The 20,160-nt window shown below is 37.6% G+C and overlaps 1 protein-coding gene across 2 annotated transcripts in view; it reads left to right on the top strand.

Annotated features, from left to right (window-relative positions):
* The window catches only part of SEMA5A (semaphorin 5A), a 311,498-nt gene that overhangs the window by 107,640 nt on the left and 183,698 nt on the right, over positions 1-20,160 (top strand). For both annotated transcript variants that reach the window (XM_065752815.1, XM_065752816.1), the window contains exon 4: positions 11,479-11,578. In XM_065752815.1, coding sequence (XP_065608887.1) covers positions 11,479-11,578 — 100 coding nt within the window. The remainder of the gene's footprint in view (positions 1-11,478; positions 11,579-20,160) is intronic.

The following is a 20,160-nucleotide window of genomic DNA, read 5'->3' as shown; positions in this document are numbered from 1 at the left end:
ATACAAATACTATTATTTCCACATGTGAAAATACAGCTGAGATAGGTGATATTGTTTTTACAGCTCCAAAATACTCCATGTTTTGGAAATGTACTCATCTGCATCTGTGCTTCTGAATGAGTCCCTACTCTGAAGCATGGGTTAGCCTACCTGCAAGGTGGTTTACAGTGGGAAAAAGTTACCTTTTGGTTCATCGTTTTTCACACACCGATTTTTTTTTCTTCCTCCTGAGATTTCTACAGAGGTTTCTCCATGACCTTCTCTTTTTTTATTCATTTAATTTATTTTAGTACCTTTTGGTCTTAAACTTCTCCTCCCAGTTTTCTGCTCATAATTTATGTTTCAGGCTTAGGCCATTTCTCGTTTTTATGCTTTAGATTGAGATGTAATGTTAAGACTTGAATATACCCTTGCTGTCAACAGCAGATTCCTTATGCCTTTTTTTTTCCTTATGCCTCTCTCCCCCTCCCGCTCCCCTCCCCTCTCTCTTCTTGTACATGTCTTGCTGTTTTCTAGCTATGATAGTGTTGGTCTAGAAATTTCCTGAAAACTTTCTGAAACTCAGTATTTTTGTGCCAGCACCTTTAATTAATACTGAACTTATTGTTTCTGTGCTACATACCTTCTTGGGACTCTTCACCTGAACACTGTGCCACTTCTACTCAAATACATCTCTAATTGTATGACAGGATGCTGGTCACCTTAGTCTTAACAACCACTGATTTTTTTAAGTATAGTTTGTAGATGATTTATTTTACTGGCCTGGATGTACGTGTTTACGCATAAGATTCTTGGGTTGAAATGATACAACCCATAAACCATATGAACATCTGTAGTCTGCTATAGTAAACTGGCTCTGGTAGCCTCCAGTGATCCTTCAGATCTCTTTGCTACTTGTTTGAATTCCTTTCTCAAAAAACATACCAAACAATTTACTGTTATACACAACAATCATCCTAGCTGTGAACTGCTGTGGAGGTGACTCCTCAGTTGCCCTTACAAACATGTGAACTAACACTGATCTTGTGGTTCTACGGGTGCCTCTCCCTGGAATTTCTTTTCGTTGCATTTGTTTTCTCTAACAGTGCCCCAGAGCAGGATCCTATCTGTGTTGTGTTCAGAAATCACAGTATCATAGATATATGTGCTATTTAAGAATGGGGTGGTTGCTAAATCTCCTGCTGACAACTTCACAAAACCAAAAATTTGTAATTATTACTGTGTGCAACAGTGTCCTAATAACTGAGATAGCAGAGAATCTAGGCAATGAGAGAGTGAACCGCTATCCCTACTGTGTTTCTATGTCAATGTGCTAGAGCTTACATCAAGGTGATGTCATTCAGAGTAATATTTACGGGTATTTCAAAATCGTAACAGATGTGTGCAGTGACAAAATGGAGTAAGAATGAGAGCAGAATGTTCAAGTAGACCAACATGAACAGGTATTGTATTCCAGTGCATCACTGAGAACCCCCAGACCCTTCAGTTTTGGCTTTTCCCATATCCTTTCTTCATAATTTGTTTCTTTATGGTAGTCTGCACTGTGATAATTTTCGGTTCCTAGTCTGGACAGTCAGTGAAGGTCAGTAGGCTTTGCACTTCAAAGTAGACTAGGATTTGGAAATAAATATTTCAAATCCTGGTTTTAGCAGGAGTTTAACAGTCTGTAAGTCGCTTTACATTTGTTCAAAATACAGTGCTGAAGATTGGGCAACTGAAAGTTCTTAAACACAATACTTAACACTTCAAACAATTGTGAAGCTTTCCTGGTTATTTTTTTAACTATGACACTATCCTAAGATGACTAATACTGTGTAATTTAAAAACATTATATGCTGTATGTGTATGTCAAGATTTTTTTTCTTCAGAAGTGAGGAGAGTGGTTCATGAGATCTCTTCCAGCTAGCTGGTGAAAATTCCTGAAGTAGGTTTTATTGTTGTTTTTCCCCCTCTGGTTTTCTGGTTTGATACTGTTTCTGTGTATAAGAGAGAGGAAGAGGAAAAAAAAAAAAGAAAAAAACAGGAAAACAAACAGGAGCTTTAAAAACACAAACAAAACAGAAAAACCTTCAGTTGGATATCATAGCTGATGCCTTGTCACTGTTTAATTTCTACAGAACTCTAAAATGATCTGAAGTGCGTATAAAAACTGCTTGTGGCATTGAAACTGCTTTCATCTAGGTGGGAGTTGAGGTTTTTTTCCCTTATAACTTGTGTTTGTATGCAATGTGTGTGTGTTTGAATAATGAAACATAAACAATTCAAAATCCTTGTTCAGAAAAATAAGAAATAAGTAGATATTGCAGCAGATGTTACTGCCTCTTCCCTCAGGGCACAGACAGTCAGAACCCAAATTCCCTTTAATTATCCCAGTAATAGACATCTGTATGCACATGAAAATGCAGAAGTATGTACTTCTAGCTGGCAAAGTTTAGACCAGGCAAAGAAAACAGGAATGCAGAGTAGATTGTAGACCTTAGAATCACAGAATCGGCAAGGTTGGAAAAGACCTCCAAAGTCATTCAGTCCAACCGTCCCCCTACCACCAATATTTTCCCTCTAAGTGGGTGTAACATCCCTTAGTACAACGTCTAAACGTTTCTTGAACTCGAGCATCTTGAGACTGTGGTGGTTAGAGCATGGGCTGTGAAAGCAGGACAAGGAACCGTGGCAGTGCAATTGCTGTGTCTGTGTCTCCTTTGCCCTGAATGAAAGCTGTGAGCTTGCTGCTAAGGGAATAAGAGGAGTGGTGGAAAAAGTGGGGAGCTGAGTAGAAAGTAAGTTTAAGAATGAAGTTCAAGTTCACTGTTCTGTGACATATAGCTTATTTTTATTCAAGAAACATACTTTAATACTTTCTTTTTTTCTTCCTCATTTAATAATAAATAAACTACTTATGGCCCTGCCTTGTCTCCAACATTTTTGTTAAGCTCGTAATAGATGTTTTAAAAACTAGGGGCCCAGTGAGCAGCTGATGAACTTACTGGATAATGTCAAAAGCTTTTTTAGCCTTGGGATCTGTCTTATTACAGATGTTTTGAAGTGTGGAGGATCTGACAGAACTTCTAGATGAGGACTCAGGACCATGTTAGGTTCTGTTTGTGGGATGGTAGAAGAAAAATGGCTACTTTGCCCATGATCTAAAGAGACCTCTGGAACCTAGTGGGTTGTGAAAGGAAGCTGTAGTTTTGAGGTTGGCTTTCAGTTTTTCTTGCTTTTCCAAAAGCAAAGTTGAGCTCTGACCTATAGATGGAAGTATGACAAGTTTTCATGTTTCCAAAGGGGAACAAAATGTATTATAGTAAGACTTAAAAGAGAAATATTTGTAGTTTGTGGTTGCTGATTTGATCTTTGTGGGCGAAATAGCAACTCCATGTTTTCTTTTGTAAAGACTTGGATTGCATTATTAACCTTGCTTATGCAGTTGTTTTTATTTCATCCACTGGTGTGCGTAAATAATATTTTATTATTTCTTCCTACATCCTTATTCTAGAAACTGCACTGTTCTTCAATATTTATCATAGAATTTTTGCATTGGAAGAGACCTTAAAGCCCATCTAGTCCCAACCCCCTGATGTGGAAATGTTGCACCACACCATTTCAGGCTGCCTTGGGCCCCATCCAGCCTGGCCTTAAGCACCTCTAGGGATGGGGCATCTGCAGTTTTTCTGCATAGCCTGTGCCAGGACTTCGCACCCCAATTTATTATCAACATAAAAAGTGTTCTTAGTTTTTATAGCAATTTCTTTCAATCTTAATTGTTATTAGTAATTCTAGATTAGCTACTATGAATACATATTCTTTTGTTTCCTAGTTATGCTGTCTGCATACTCTTAAATCTGTATTATTGAAGTCAATACAGAGCTAATGTAAATGTGCTCTTTATGATGAGGGTCTACATGCAATGACTTTTTTCATTAAAAACAGTTCTGAGTTTTTATAGTAGGCCCATCTGTCCAAAACCTTTCACTTTACAGAGGAACATGAAATAGTGCCTGGAGATAGCACCTTCTTGTGTCTGATTTCTTTGCTTTTCTCTGCATATGTTGCATTCAGTCTGCTTTTGGTGTATTCCATTTGAACTAGTAGAGCCGACTGGTAGCAGAGACTGCATGATCTGTTTCATCTATCCATCCCCCTTAAATTTGACCTCTGGATATCTGGACCATATATAAAAGGAAGAGGATATGGCAAATGTCCAAATTAAAGTAACTGGTGAATCAGGAATTTCACTGGGTTTGGCTTTTGGATTTTTTTCAGAAAAAAAATCCTTTTTAGTGTTATTAAGTTCAAATGCTAAATAATGAGGGGTCTTTTTTTCTTTTTTTTTTTTTTTCTATTTGGTTAATATTTGTAATACAGTAGCTTCTCCTACTAGCATACTAAAAATCACAGAAAAGGAACAGGAGGCACCTTCCTAGTGTGTAGTTCATCACTGTGGGTGGAATATATGTTCTTCCTATGTGAAGGTCAGATTTCATGCTACTTGTATGTAAGTAATTGCACAACTTCAACTCTGGTACTACAGTATAATGTGTTTAATTACTGTCTTTAAACTTTGCTATTGTAAGAAGCATTAATAATTAATTCCTCTGACTGTGAAATGCATGGTTAAGGACGGCATTGCGAATCACATAGCAAGGGCAAACAAATGTCCAAAGCTTTGGTTTGGATCTGTATATGAATTGAGTGCTCCTGGCTTTGCATCCTACAGGGAGTCTGTGTGTGCAGTCTAAGCAGTGGGTACTCTGCAGCATCTTTCTGTGGGCTTTTCCCAAACCATGGCTCCATCTTCTGTAGAAGCATGGGCCAGATGTGGTTGTTTTACTGATACAGTTCTGTAAGATATCCTGCCTTAGCAGTTAGGATCTAAAGCTAAGGGTGCCAACATACCATTGTATATGGAAAATTTATCTCCAGAATTAAAGGTTTTGGAAAAGCAGTCTGTAAGAGGAGGGCGTTCTCTGCTTTGCTGTCTACAAAGTGTTCAGCTTCTACCATTTATTCTTACAGTTTATGGATGAATGGCAAATAACAGGACAGATATTTGTGCTCAGAATTGGAGATCTGTATAACTAGCTTATTGCTTCTAACTCTCAGAACGAGTCTTCGTTGTGTAACAATAATAGGAGAATATTTACTATGCTTACTCTATTGGTAAGCTGAGGTGGGGTTTCTTTTTGGTGTATGGGGTTTTTTGGTTTTTATTTTAATTATTCTCCCTTACTGATTTGGCACTTACGATGTTTTCATTGTGAATATATCTAACAGAAAGAAACCCATCAGTAAAAGTTCATACTGGCCTGTTTCGTAACAGTACTAGACTAGTATAGATGGGGGGATGAATTTGCTCTAAAATAAGTAAAAATATGTAAAGAGTGACTAAAAGTTAATAAGTAATGTATACAATGTACAAACATGTAAATGCCTTGTGATTTAAAGACATTGTAAGTGTTCACCACGTATAGCTGGAACAATGTGCAACACAAGTGGAATGAATTAGCTGTTTTCGAGCTTTGGGTCTCTAGTTTGAGAAGAACACAAAGCCATTTGCTCTTGCCTGAGTTCCTCTCCATTTCAGTGACATACAGGAGCCTTGATGCCTGATGGAGGAGTCTGTTCACAGCTGTGTTTTCAAAAGCTCATCTGAGGAGGCAAATACTTGTGTATGATATGTGCCTGTAAATATGGCTAGTTTCTTCCAGCTAAATACAGATATATATATATTACTATAGAGTTTAAAGGTTATTTAAATCTGGAAGTCATTGTTGTGAGTTCTGAATAACACATACCTTGAATAAACCCTAGAGAAGTAAGTCATGTTGTTGACACACTAAGCCTCAGCCCTTTTTGGATAAGTAGGGATGAAGCATGAGTGGTTTTGGATGGAGTGCAGCTGTTCTTTGCCTGAATTGTCTCCTTCTCTTGGCACCTGTGGAATAGTATTTGCACGTATTCCCCTATTCTTCACTTGAGTTGTGGTACTTTCCTTTCATGTACAGCGAGTTGATGACTTACCAGCAAGACAAGGGTGTGTTTAATTCATTTCCATGAGGACAATATGATGGAAGAGCTTTAAAACAGCGATGATTGGAAATGTGAGAAAAAAATGCATGAACAGCAGTGAACTACAACAGATGCAACAGGTTTCAGCATGCCATTTTTCTTCTCTTTTTTTTTCTTCCACACTAGCACAGAGAGATGCTTATTTTCTTGAAGCTGTTTTGAATGAATTCATTATTCATCGATACAGATAATAATGGGAAGCTTAAAATGTGGGCATAACAATCACACTGAAATTGATACCGATGCTGCACAGAAATTACTGAAGAATATCTTGTTGGTTTTTTTCTCAACTTTTGTCCTAAAATAGTTAGTGTTGATGGATTCTGGAAATGTCATAGCAGAGAGTTTCCCAGTGTGCATTGTTTATCCCTAGAGAGTACAGTGCCACAAACAGACTCTAAACCAGAGCATGTTGTGGAGCAAGCAGGTGGATGGCCTCTTGCCATCCATGGTAACTCCGTTGATGGATCCCCCTGGGGTGAGGGAGGCTGGCAGCAGGACAGCATGGAATATCACACCGGAGTTTTTGATGTGTTTTACTGCCTTTAAGGAGGATACAGATATAATACAGATATCATGGAGAGGTGAGATCTAAGGCTAAATCAATACACAACTTCAAGAAGATGAGGATTATTGTACCATACTTGGATTAGATATGTTTAATGAGAAAACCACTTCAGCATTCAGTAGCAGATTTTAATTTCCTTATGACAAGTGATTTTGTAGTACTGATGCCACCCAGAGACTTCTGTTAATATTGCAAATCTGCTCATTTTCATAGTAGTATAATCATTATTTTGCTAATAGATTATCTTCAAGAAGATGGTTCTGCACAAGTGTTTAACTTCATGCTTCTTATTTGCACAAAAGGACACCATGGGTTGAGGTGGCATATGTGTACATCAGGAACACTCTTGATTTTTCTTAATGTCTGTGTTAATTTTCTGATGAGATTGGGAGATCCTTAGTCTCATCTTTTAATTTCATTATTTACCATTAAAGGTCACTTCTGAATTCAGTTCTAAAAATACAATTTCCTTCCTTATTAGTCATTTTTCAAATTATTTTTGGTTACTCTAACTCAACTTTGATGGGCTGAACAATGAAATTTAGGGAGAACCTGACTGTTTCATTTACAAAGAACTGCAGAACTCAGCAGCCTGTGGCTAGTCTCCAGCAATGTACACCAGATCAGCCAGGGCCTGTTGCACAGATATTAACATTAAGTAAAAACAAGGCAGATTTCTGTACTTCCATTATTTGTATGATTATCTAACACTCTCCTGACTAGCTTTGTCTATAAAGTTCTTTAGGAGACTCCCTTGAACTTTCTACAAACTGAGGGTACTTCTGTGCGTTTTTTGTTTCATAGGTTTGAGCCATAGCAAACTTTGCTTCCTTATTAAATCTAAGTGACTAAAGAAAGACTCAAACCCTGGAAGACCCAGGAAAACCCACTGTGGCACACAGCATGTGCGAGAGCTCTATCTTCCTCAGAATCTCTTGACTCTTTCAGTACTTATCTTTTAATTTCATGGGAGAAGATCCATGTTCTTTCTGGAACATTTTTGAATTGTAAGGCTTGCAAATTTTACAAGGGCTGCTCCGAAAGCAGTGCCTCCTATTTTATGTCACCCCACAAAGACAGAGGTGGATATTTGTGGTATGGCAGTAGAGACTGAACCTTCCAACTAATATTTCATTCCATTTTGTTGCCATGTGATAGATTGCACCAGAGAGGCAGTCTGACAGAATGACATGAAAGTGCAGATGAAGTAAAGGTGTGTCAGTGAATGCTTCCTCCATGTGGAAATAATGACAGCCATTGACATTCATCAATGCTTAGTGAGCACTAATGGAGACCCAACAGTGGATATGAGCACAGTTAGGTGGTGAGTGGTGCATTTCAGCAGTGGTGACAGTAACAGTGGGTCATCTCTGCTGGTGCAGATTTTTATGAGTGACATGCAGGCTTTTGTTCATGGCTGGTGAAAATGTGCAGGTAATGCTGATGATTATGTTGAAAAACAGTGTTTTGTAGCTGGGAATTTGCTCTATAAAACTGTGTCACTGTACGCTTTGTATCTGTTGTAGTTTCAGTGGAAATAAATAGGAGACATCACCTTTGGAGCAACGTAATTAGTAATATAGTTCGGATAAGTGAGATATCTCACTTGGCTAGTGATAGATATCTGTTATGTTAGCATTGAATGGGATCCATCATGTGGTGGTGTCATGATTGCATGTAAGCAATGTATACACTTTTCCATGAACGGAGTTAAGCTTGAGAACTATGTCTGTGGGAAAGTAAATGTGCGTATTCAGATTGAAAAGGGGCAGTGGGGGCTGGGGAGAGAAGACAAGTTGCAGGTGTGTAAGAATAATTTTTTTTATATCAGAAGTGAGAAGAGTGGATCCACTGAAGGACTGGGTATTTAACTGTTGCCAGTTAAATATGAAATATGTGTGGAAGAAGAGGGGGAAAGCCAGGGTTTAGAGAGAACAGGGTGGATGTGGGATTGCTTGTCACCTGTGATGAGCATGCTGCGCAGCTTGGTCACATGTCAGCAGGCAGCTTGTAATTAACTCGTGTTTTTTTTAATTATGTTTTAGTACACAAAATGTGTTATGTTGTAAAAACAAGTCATGTTTCATCTATGTGAAAACCATTAATAAGTGTAATTATTATTATTACTTAATCATGGGTTTTCAATTCTAAGAAAATTATTTTATGGATGTTTAATGGATTCTTATGCAATTCTGACTTTAAGGAGACTTTGTGACAGAATGGAAAGACCTTTCACCTGAGGCTTTTCAATTACATTTTGATGTATGGGTGATATTTGTTTTTTCTGTTTTATAGTTGCATCATTTTTTTTTATATTGTAACTTGAAGCAGTATTTTACCAATAAGCTTTTATATCCACAGTTAGAAGAGCTTTGATTGTATTCATTGTTATTTGCTTGTTTTCCTGTGCAAAAATAACATAAAGTTGTAGTTTTATCCCATAAAGATTTGTTCCTGTGTGACACGTTGCCACTGTGACAAAAAAGATGTGGTTTCAGAGTTTTTTCTGAAAAGAAAACAATTCTTGCTGCCATTTGATCTTCCTGACCCTACTCCCTGAAGCAAGAATGATGTTGAATGCAACAAAGAAAGGATAAAATAATTTATTGTTTGCAGGAGCAGAGGGGAATCAGATTTCAGTGAGATTTCCTAAGTTCTCTTCTTGCTTTCTCACCTTGGCTTGCCTTGCCTTGTCTGACCTCTGCCCTCCCTGCTCCAAACCTGGAAATGGTGTTGATCACCTCGTTGCTGTACCTTGAAGTTTTATTTTACCGTGTGAGACAGCAGGACAAGTAGAGGAGAATTGCTTCTCAGTCTCCTTGGTGGACTTCTGCCATTAACTTGTGTCCTAGGGCTTTTCTTTCAGCCCTGGTGCATCCTCTGCTCTCTAGCCTGGTTTTAAAACTCTGGATAACTGAGATACTTAAAGACTTGCATCTCCATTTCCTTATCTGTGGCATACACGATTTCTTGACTTTTTAGAACTTTACTATTGATTATTTCATTCAGACTGCATTATGGAATAGTTGAGCCTGCAAAATCAAGTATACAAAAGTCAGGAAATGCTTCTTTTGGTCTTGCCTATGAAGCTTTCTAAGGTGTAAGCATTAATAGAGAAATGCATATATAGCTATACAGGCCTACAGTGTGTTAACATATATGTATATTTTTTCCCTTGTTGAATCTTTCTAGGTTCTGTACACTGTGTCTGTAGTGGTAGTTGGTGGCAGCTGTAACCATAGTTATTTAATATGTGGCCTATCCCCTCCCATGACCTGATTTGATAACCTTTCCAGCACAGATGGAAACAACAGTGAATATAGTGACAAATTCTGCAGAACGTGTACAAACTGACATTTCAGGCCTGTAATTTCCCAGATGCATACAGACTGTCATTAAAAATGCAGAAGTTTGTTTTCTGACACCCAAGTGATTCTACTGCATGGTTCCATCTGTTTGTTTTTTTTTCCAAATCTGTGATGCTACAGCTTCTGCACAGTATGTTTAATGGTCCTCTGCAATGGCTGAATACATTTAGGCACAGAACAACATTTTTCTCCTGGGTCCTCTCTGTAGACACGGATGACCTACTTGTGCTAAAACTTTAATATTTAAATTAAGAACAAATCATCCAGAAACAGGCACCACACGTGGATTGTTTCAATCTAGACTTTTGCAAAAGTGAAAATATGCCTGTGAGTGAAGAAGATTTGTAATGGATGTTGATAACCTGAACTGCAGCTGGGGATCCCAGTTCCAAAAATGACAATGCCATAGTATTCTTAGGGGCTGGTGTTGACTATTCCAAATGGCCACCACCATGTGCTCACCTTTGGTCTAATTCCTGACTTTTGCATAACTATAGTCCTTGAATAGATGGATCAACAGCTCACTGTGTCATACATCTGTAGACCTTTTCAACCATCAACCCATGGGACTGATTTGCAGCAAATGTTTAAAAATAGTGTTTTGTTATCCTGAGAATTAAGAGAAACTTTTGAGGGCTGTACTTCTCTTAGCTGCACTTCCTTTAAAGAACCATTTATATTTTCAGTGTCTGTGTAAAAATAAGTAAGTGGATCTTGCTGTGTTTCCAGAACAGTTTGTTGTAGTGTGTTAATATCACCACATTGTGTCCAACTGCTGATATGGATGTAAAAATAATAGCAATACAAATATATAATGAGCTGGTATGCAGTTATTTATGTGTGCTTAACTTTGAAAATAGGAAATACGGATGAAGTTTGTTGTTGCTTTTCAGCAGCTTACCCATCTGCTCTGTGTATTATGTAGTAATGTATTGGTCTGAGAAAGACAAGTTACAAAAATAGGAATAAAAAATGTTAAATTGAATGCCAAACTTGTTCACTTTTGTTTTCCACACTTTAACCTTGTTATTGTGAAAATGATGAAAAGTCAACTTTGCTCCTTTTTCTCACAGTTTCCCACTTGGTCAGATCTTCTATAAAGAATAAAACAAAAAAACAACCACGAGTCCTGGTATGCTTTTGATGCATGGAAAGTTAGTCTGACTTCATTTGTACATCATCCACCTGTATATTTGAGTTGTGCTATGTTTTTATCTGCTTCAGCTGAGGAGAAAAACACATCTGGCTTATGAGTCAGACAAAATATTTGAATACTTAATTTGAGCAGTTATTGTGTGACTGCCTGATACATTTTATGGGTCTCTAGTGAAGATTACGTGGCAAGGTGGTAAAAATATTCTGTATTTCTTTAGGGGACGATGCTGAGAACTCACAGCCCCACACTATCTGCAAATGTACCCGATGTACTGTAGCTATGATAGTTTTAGTAACAGGTGTGTTTCTTCTTTGTTTTAGAAATTGCCCCTTGGTTACATGTGTTCAGAGCAGAAGATGCCGTAGACTTCTCACAACTAACATTTGATCCAGGACAAAAAGAGCTTATTGCTGGAGCAAGGTGAGAAATGTATTTTCATGTTGCATCAGATTAGATTTTATTCTTTGATAAGTAATACTGAGCCAAATTCTGACATCAAGTTTCTCTTGTATGACTCCTGCTTTCTACACTCACTCAGCGAAACACTATTTTACTTACTCCTGACCAACTTACTCCTGACCAAAGCTGAAAGATGGAGTGCCTGCTAAGATTGCACTGTTTCTTACTCTTTTCCCCTTTTTAAGAGGGATATCCTGGGCTACTCACAAACTTTGTATGCATACAGTAAAACAAAGCAGGTACTGTATGACACTGTGACAGAAATCAGTATAGTGTAAAGCTTGTAATGATTTGGCCACACAATACTACTCTTCATGCATGGGTGATTCTAGTAATTATTCAGTGCAGTGCCAGCTATAATGTTCTAAAGGCTGCAGAATTAGTGTTGAAGTCAGTGATAATCATAATTTCTACACAGTAAGATGGTACTTTGCAAGCTGTGATAAATAGTGATACTGTCTTAGCTGTCAACGTTGAAGCACTGTCAGTCCTTATACAGTCCCTTAGCATCCAAACTATAGTAAAACATTTTGCTTTGCAAAAGATCTTAACCAACTGACTTAGTATTTAAGTCTTCCTTTTGAATATATTTTACTGAACAAAATTTTTGAAGTTCTAGTCATTATATTTTTTGTTAGATTTAGCATTGGAGTATATTTCTGTTTCCCACTTTGCATCCTAGTTGAAGATGAGTTTGAATATAAAGAGTAATATAATGAACTGCAAGAAAGTTTTGTCCCTGTGAGAAGTGAACCTCTCTAGCACACCTGAAACAGGATTTACTCATATTGGTTTGCTATTCTCTGAGAAGCCAAGTGCAATGAGGCATAAGGCTGTCAGCTAGTAACATTTTATAAGGAGAGCCAGCATAAGTCAGAGTCTGAGTCCCTTTGCAGTCCTGTGAAGCTACATTTTGGATGAATGCATACTTTATGGATCTCAATACCTTATGAAAAAATGAATTTCCCTCTATTTTTTCTCCATACCATTCTCATAGGCTCCAAATCTCAGGGAAGATTGTGCTTGTAATGAATTGCTATGAGATGAGCTTCAAATGACTTTTTTGAATTGTCAGTGATTATGGAAAAAAATACCAGTTGCTTATTCTGCCTTTTGCAAAAGTCCAAATTCAGTAAAGGCAATAGGATCAAGTTGGCTTCTATGCAAGTTATTACTACTTCAGAACAAGAGATGTGAAGCTCTGTCAGGAAGTGCATAATTGAAAATAATCAGTATCATTAAAATCACAACAGAAGTCCTTGTTTTTTTACAGTCCATCATAGCTGCCTGTTATGTGTTCATATAATTTGAGTTTTTCTATTCCTAATGCTATATTTACATTCTTAAATTTGAGCTTTCCCACAATGCTGTTTTTCCTTCCCCAGAGACCTCATGCTATGACAACTATCATAGATTCATAGATACATTAGGTTGGAAAGGACCCACAAGATCATCTAGTCCAACCATCCTCCCATCACCATCCCTACCCACTGAACTACTAAATCAAATCCCTTAGCACCTCATCTAAACGCTTCTTGAACAGCGCTAGGGATGGTGCCTCAACCACCTCCCTAGGCAGGCCATTCCAGTGCCTGACCACTCTTTCAGAGAAAAAAATTTCTCCTCAAATCTAATCTAAATCTTCCCCAGCACAACTTGTGGCCATTCCCTCTCGTCCTGTCGTTATTTATCAGGGAGAAGAGGCCCACCCCCTCCTCACCGCAACCCCCCTTCAGGAAGTGGTAGAGTGCAATAAGGTCTCCTCTGAGCCTCCTCTTCTCCAGACTAAACAATCCCAGCTCCCTCAGCCGCTCCTCATAAGACTTGTGCTCCAGACCCCTCACCAGTTTTGTTGCCCTTCTCTGAACACGCTCCAGGGCCTCAATGTCCTTCTTGTAGTGAGGGGCCCAAAACTGAACACAGTACTCGAGGTGCGCCCGTACCAGAGCTGAATACAGGGGGATGATCACCTCCCTGCTCCTGCTGGCTACGCTATTTCTAATACAGGCCAGGATGGTGTTGGCCTTCTTGGCCACCTGGGCACACTGCCGGCTCATGTTAAGCCGAGCATCAACCAACACCCTCAGGTCCTTTTCCTTTATGCAACTGTCATTGCTGTTGAGTTGTCCTGATTGTACATATTATTAATACTATTTTTTTCCACTACTTATTATACTATTCTTGAAGCACTGTGCTAGACTGTGTGATGACATACTTTGTGTGTCCTGGAGTCATAGATTCAGTTGATGAGCAAGCTATTGCTGGAGTGCTGCAGTCCCACAACTGCACAAGTTGGCGTTACTGATTATGTGCCTTTTACATGGAGTCCTCCTGAGTGTGGAGAATGAATCCACACCATGAGAATGTGATGTGGAGCTTCTGGTTCATTTTCAGGAGTGAAGTTTGCAGCCATTTGTTGTCACAAGTGGCTCCAAGGACCCTGAGTTCCCTTTTTTTTCCTTAAAGCATTGTTTGTATCTATGCTTCAGGTCAGCTGAACAGAGCATTAACATTTCTGTATTTGTGCTATAGACTGTGGATAAGTTTTAGTTAAAGTTTCTTGCTCAAGTACTTTATAGGCTTCACATGTCCTAAAAGCAGTGAGGAATAAATTTTCTGTCCTAAGCTGAAAATGTGCTCTTATAAAAATGAGGAAAATGCACTGTTAATTTCTCATTTCCTGTGGAATATTATTTTCCGCACGGTCATTTCTCTTGGATTATTCCAACAAATTAGAAGTTTATTACCTTGTGTATTAGCACTTCAGTACTGAAAAACTAATAACTGTGTCAAATGAAATTTCACTAAGATTAGGCCAATTGAAATTTCCTGTTTCAGTCGTGAAAATGATGGTCTGTAATCTTCTAATATGTTTTTTCTCCTTTTTTACCCAGTCATTCGGTGGCAGTTTTGCATGTGGCAAAGCTACAAATAAATTCGCATTAATATGTTAGTTTATTTACACTGTCAAGAAAAGTACTCCCATTATGAATTATCTCTCAAGAATCCAAACAAAATGGGAGATATGCTTGTCCCTCTAGGCTTCTACTGTAGTTAAACTGGTATTCTGCTAAATTGGAAGAATGATTTTCATAGCCCACAGCTCTTCTGTTTTCCATAATATACAGCCTGTAAATAGGTTCATGACTTCTTCAACGTAATGAGCAAGGTGGAGAGGATCCCAGCTGGGATACATACAGGATTCCCATTGGGGGCTGCCAGTGTCATGCATCTAGGTAAAAAGGCAGGTATGATCCTATGAGTCATTAAAAGCTGTCTCCACTAGTGAAAGAGGATTGATACGACTGCACAAATATTTGAGAGAATTAAACTGTAGTAGTGTATATAATTCTGCTTATATATGCTTAAAAGATATGTAAGGAAGAGCTGCTAGAAGAAGAGGGCTGGAATCCATAGGGCTGGGAAGGAAGACAGCCTGCACACGGTGAATGCCTGTAAATCCATCACTGGGTACATCTAGTGGAGGAAATAGCTGTATCGACTGAAATGTAGTGTTGGCAGAAAACCAAATAATTTTAAGTTGGCCGTGGGTAATTTAGTCAAGAAACAATGAATTCTGTCGCATTTTACCAGTGTGAACAAAGAAAAAAAGAGCTGTTCTTGAGATAGAGATCTCTAAATATATGAAAGGAAGAGTAATTTCCATGGCAGGCATTTAGCAGGAAAGCTAATTGCAATTCTGTATTGTTGAAATTAGTCTTGCCTATTCATTTTTGGGAAATAAAGGTAGTCCTCTGGTTGCCTGTGGATATTCTGTAGCTGTTCTGCAAAAACAGTTTATTTTTTTCTCTTCAAAACAGCTGTCTTTTTATCCTCATGAGAAGAGTCTGGCTAACATTTTGTTTTGCAAAATGTCCAGTTCTCCTACAGATTTTGAGTTGATTAATTAGGAGTATCCTAGACTCATTTCAATTTGCTAGCACCATTCATATCTTAAGTGGTCCATTGCTAGCTTATGCTTTCATTTTGATCACCCCAGCCCTAGTGTTTTCCTTGTGCTGCTGTGTTGCCTCTGACTTGGAACAATTGATCCATTTTCCCCCATTCCTCCACTCCTATTCAAGAGAGAAATTACCAGTCTGAGTAAAAGTTCTTTTTGGCTCTCTCTGGCTTATTTCTAGAATGTGTAGTTACGTTTCTCTGAATGCAATAGAAGTACCCGTAGTCAATTTTTGTTATTCACCCCTCAAATTTATCACAAACCTTGTGCCTCAGCTGTGGGATATGTCTTGACCTCCTAGGTCACACGTATATGCTTTCCCTTTTGTGAAGCCAACCTATTTTAGTAGTGACTGCTTTAGTTTCTGAGTATTTCTGTATGGTAGATGCTCAATTATACCTTCTATTTTAATGTTAAAAGAATGCTAGTAGAACTAGTATTTAGTGTGAGCTTGCACTTGTCTTTGTGTCAAAGAGCTGACAATCATTAACTTCCTTCCAGAGTAACAAGTCTACTTAATAATGTATTGAATTTGAAGCACAAATGTTGTAGCACTTTTCTTTTGAATCTCTGGTACTGTGTCTTCTGAGAGCTTGCTGTGCAAACTGAGATATATGTGTGCTGTTGGTGAGGGTTTCAGGAGAGAAGTGTCTTCTAAAATGATGGATGAATTAACCTGGATCTCAGTAACAACCTTCCATTGCTCTGATTGCCTGGGACCTTTTCTCAGAACTTGCCTGTGTAGAAAATTTAATTTAGTTAGCTTCGAGAAACAGGAGGAATGGGGTTAGAGGAGGTGGAGACAGACAAGTGTATCGATAGAGGGAGGAACTGTATTACCTGACATAGATGAAACAGCCCAAGGCACATAGTGAAGACAACCAAAGATTAAACTTCAATTTCTGAAGCTAAATTAGGGGAAGAAGAATTATTTGTATTTTGGTTGCTAGGTTTTAAAATTAGCATGTGAAGAATATGACAGATTTTTCAATATTATGTCAATTGAGTCTAGATTTAATGTAAAATGAACTATTTCTCTTAACAGTTAAGTATTAAATTGGATGAGATTATGCATCTAAGGGATGAAATTAGAAAATATAATGGTTTCATGAATGACTCTATGAAGAGGGAATCTCATATGGATGCAAAACAACTTTTAGTGCATTACAGGAGATGGGAGGGCTGTTGGCTTTTGATATTGAGTTTCATGGGAATAAAATAAATTTCCCTATCTTTGAACTTTTGCCCCAGATATTGTTCATTACATCATGTATGACCTGGCAGACAAAATGAATGAGTTCTCTGAAAATCTGAAACATTAATGGAAACTCATGTTTTCTTAAAATAAATAAATAAAGAAAACACATGGCAAAACACTTTATAATTAAGTGGTGTCAGCAAAGTATTACTTTTAGGGTGTTAGGTCTTCACTAATCTCAAGGAAATGAAAGGCCACTTGTTTGTCTTATTCTTATAAATCCTTATAAGGTATTTTAGATGACCACATTTCTCTGTGTACTATTTAGTGGACCAACATAGCATCTAATCAAATACAATAATTAATCCTATATTTTGAAAATAGTAAAGCATGGACATTCATGGATTTCCCCAAGAACAACCTTGCTTTCTTTTCCTGTACACGTTTTCCCCTATCACCACTGGAGTTTTCTTTGTTTCCCTTCTGGAAAGGTCGAGTAAGAGAGGGAAAGCCTACTCAGGGGGAGGATGCAACAGTGTCAGAATTGCCCTGACAAATTGTGCGTTGCTTTCTTTCTCCTCATTCCCTGACAACACAGTAAATGCATAACATCTCTAGTTTTTATAAATCCAAAAGTGTTAAGTCTTCCAGACGTTTTGATAAACCAACAGTCATATAGAAACTGGTCTCAAACCCAATAGGTCAAAGCAGAAGTGTTGGGGTTTTAAATATCAGTTGCATTTTCTTTTGCATCTGTTCTTGTTTGTTTGTTTGTTTAAACAATTGCTTTATTCAATCTGTACCATGTTATACTGAAATAAGCTTATTTGTTTAAAGCAAGAGTTATGCAACTTTCTTATTCTCAGGTATCTTCTTCTGCTTAATATTGTGAACTGGCAGAAGCCTGAATGGAGGCCATTCATGAAATGTTGTAATTTAGTGTTCAAAATTCAAATTAGGCTAGTTTTTACTATACTATAAAAATATTTTGTTTGCTTATCAAAAATGGTCTTCAAAGCTGTTGTTTAATTTTTTTTTGTAATTGGATAATATATATGTAGATTTCTTACTTTTTTTTTTTTTGAAACAGAACATTTTGACAGCAGTGGCTTTCTCCTGTATGTTCTCTTGCAAGTTAATTAAGCTTGCTTTGAGGTTTATTACTTGCTTGGAGGTGGCTTATTGCCTCAGTCACTCCTTCTCCTGCACATGAAGGACTATAACAGTATGCCTTTTCACTTAATTAGATGTATGTTTGGGAACGTTAATTTGAACCATTACTACTACTTACCACAATAACAGAAAGGCAAATTAAGGGATTCATTAACAGTGGTTTACGGATCTCTAATAAAGGAATAAATAACTGTACAGGTTCACTTCTTGCTGTTGTCTGCTCCCAGCAGGAGAATCTGAGTCTTGTTAATGAAATGCTCTGAGCATACTGGGGGAATACAGGCACCAGGAATTAGCTGCTGTATGCTTTGAACATCCATCTGGGTTTTATTGCTCATTTAACACTTCGTTCAGAGTAATCAATGTCTGTCTTTCCACTGATTGATTTGATGTAATATAAGGTATGGGTTAATGTTAAATCTAAGATAAATTTTTGTCCTACCAAAAAAGGAGAGAATTTTTCCCCTTGCTGATCTCCCATCAACCTTGTTAATGGATTTCTAAGTATTTTTAAAAGCTAACTTCTTATCCTTCTTTGCTCATGCCTTCTTCCATTATGCAATTTTCTCATCCTGTGCACCAGATCTGGTGACAAATTGATTGCAAAGTAAGACCAATAAAACTAGACGTTTCTCTAATCCTACAAGAATTATTCATTTTCATTTGCTGTTTAATGTCTTGCCATTTTATTTACTCTAACATGATGCATCGTTAGAAGAGCTCTGGAGGGGACCCAGGACAAGACAAAGCTAAATGTGACAGGAGTAAATGAAGATTTTTTTTTGGTCAGAAACCATGGTTATTTCAGTGTAAACCATTTTTGGAAATAACATCAAAAGAAAGGTATTCTGAAGATGCCTGTTTGTAATTGAAGTTGTATATACGTAAAGAATAATAACCAGAAAAGCTGTGATCTAAAGGCATAAGAGGTGCACAGGTGACAGATGCACTGTGATCATCTCCGGATTTGGGAGCCCATTTGCTGTGTGAAGGAAGTTTGAGGTAACAGGAGAAGACAGTAATGTTTTTTGAGATGGCCTGAGGGGACTTCAAAAGGAAAGTGAGCTCCAGAGGTGCAGGAACAGGCCACTTGGTACCTCTCATTATTGTTATTCATTTAATACAGATTTCTTTTCGTTTCTGATATATCATTAACTCTCTCACGCTTTTTTTTTTTTTTAATATTGACTTAAACTTACCATGTAGAAAATTGACTTGGTTTATTATGATATAGGTTGTCTACTTTCCCCTGTTTGCTTTATTTCCAAATGCTACTTTTATTACACTGAAGAACTGGAATTGGCTTTTACCCAACGCTTTCCTTTTTCTATTATGAAGTCATGACTTTTGTTTAATATTTAATTTTGAGGGAGCTTATACTTTAGTCATGATTTACTGGTAGAAAAAAAAATATTGTGTTACATTTTATGCCTTCATGTGAAATAGTTTCTTCAAATGTCCACAGGAAATTTTCACTGTTTTATTTCCAGGAAATTTGGCCATATCTGTTTGGTTGTGCCTCAAGTTTTGATTTTGGACTCTTTATTGCAGAGAAATATGGGTGCTTGTTGTTTGTGCTTTGTTCTGTTTTATTTTGGTACCTTATACTTTTTCCAAAAACTGAGCCTATAGAATATTCTCCTAAGTGGCGTATACCACCTTAATGTTCTTTTCATTCACACTATGTTTAATACAACAGTATTTACTGTTATGTTCAAATTTTATGCCTTGCTGTTTCACTAAGAGAGGGAAGTACTATGTTTCACAACCATTATTAACACTATGCTCCATACTGGATGGGTTTTCAGTTGATTTTGACATAGACTTGTTAGACACATGTAGCAAATAAATGTTATATTTCTACTTGTAGTCATGTATTCACTGCAGTACACTGCAGTACACTGGGGACTAGCTGAGGTGATTGCTTTCTGTGGTCTTCATTCACTTCCCATTGATGCCAGTGGGAGTCTTTGTGACTGAGTTAAGCACTCTCATGATTAACCAGATCTACGTAGTACAGTGCAGCCAGGAAAGCTATTCAGTACTGAGAGTATGAAGCAGTTTGCCTGTTTGGGGTCTGAAGTAATGTAGGATCCTGCATTATGTTGCAGTTATGTTTTTTCTCATTAAAGTTTCCTTCTCCTTGCCTATTTATGTATCATATTTGCTTTCTTCATTCATTAAACACAGTGTGGAAACAAATCTACCTAT

This window comes from Cyrtonyx montezumae, unplaced genomic scaffold (genome assembly GCF_038088225.1).
Source record: "Cyrtonyx montezumae isolate F1298 unplaced genomic scaffold, pur_monq_1.0 scaffold_8, whole genome shotgun sequence".
NCBI lineage: Eukaryota > Metazoa > Chordata > Aves > Galliformes > Odontophoridae > Cyrtonyx > Cyrtonyx montezumae.
This window is presented reverse-complemented; position numbering and strand designations above follow the sequence as displayed.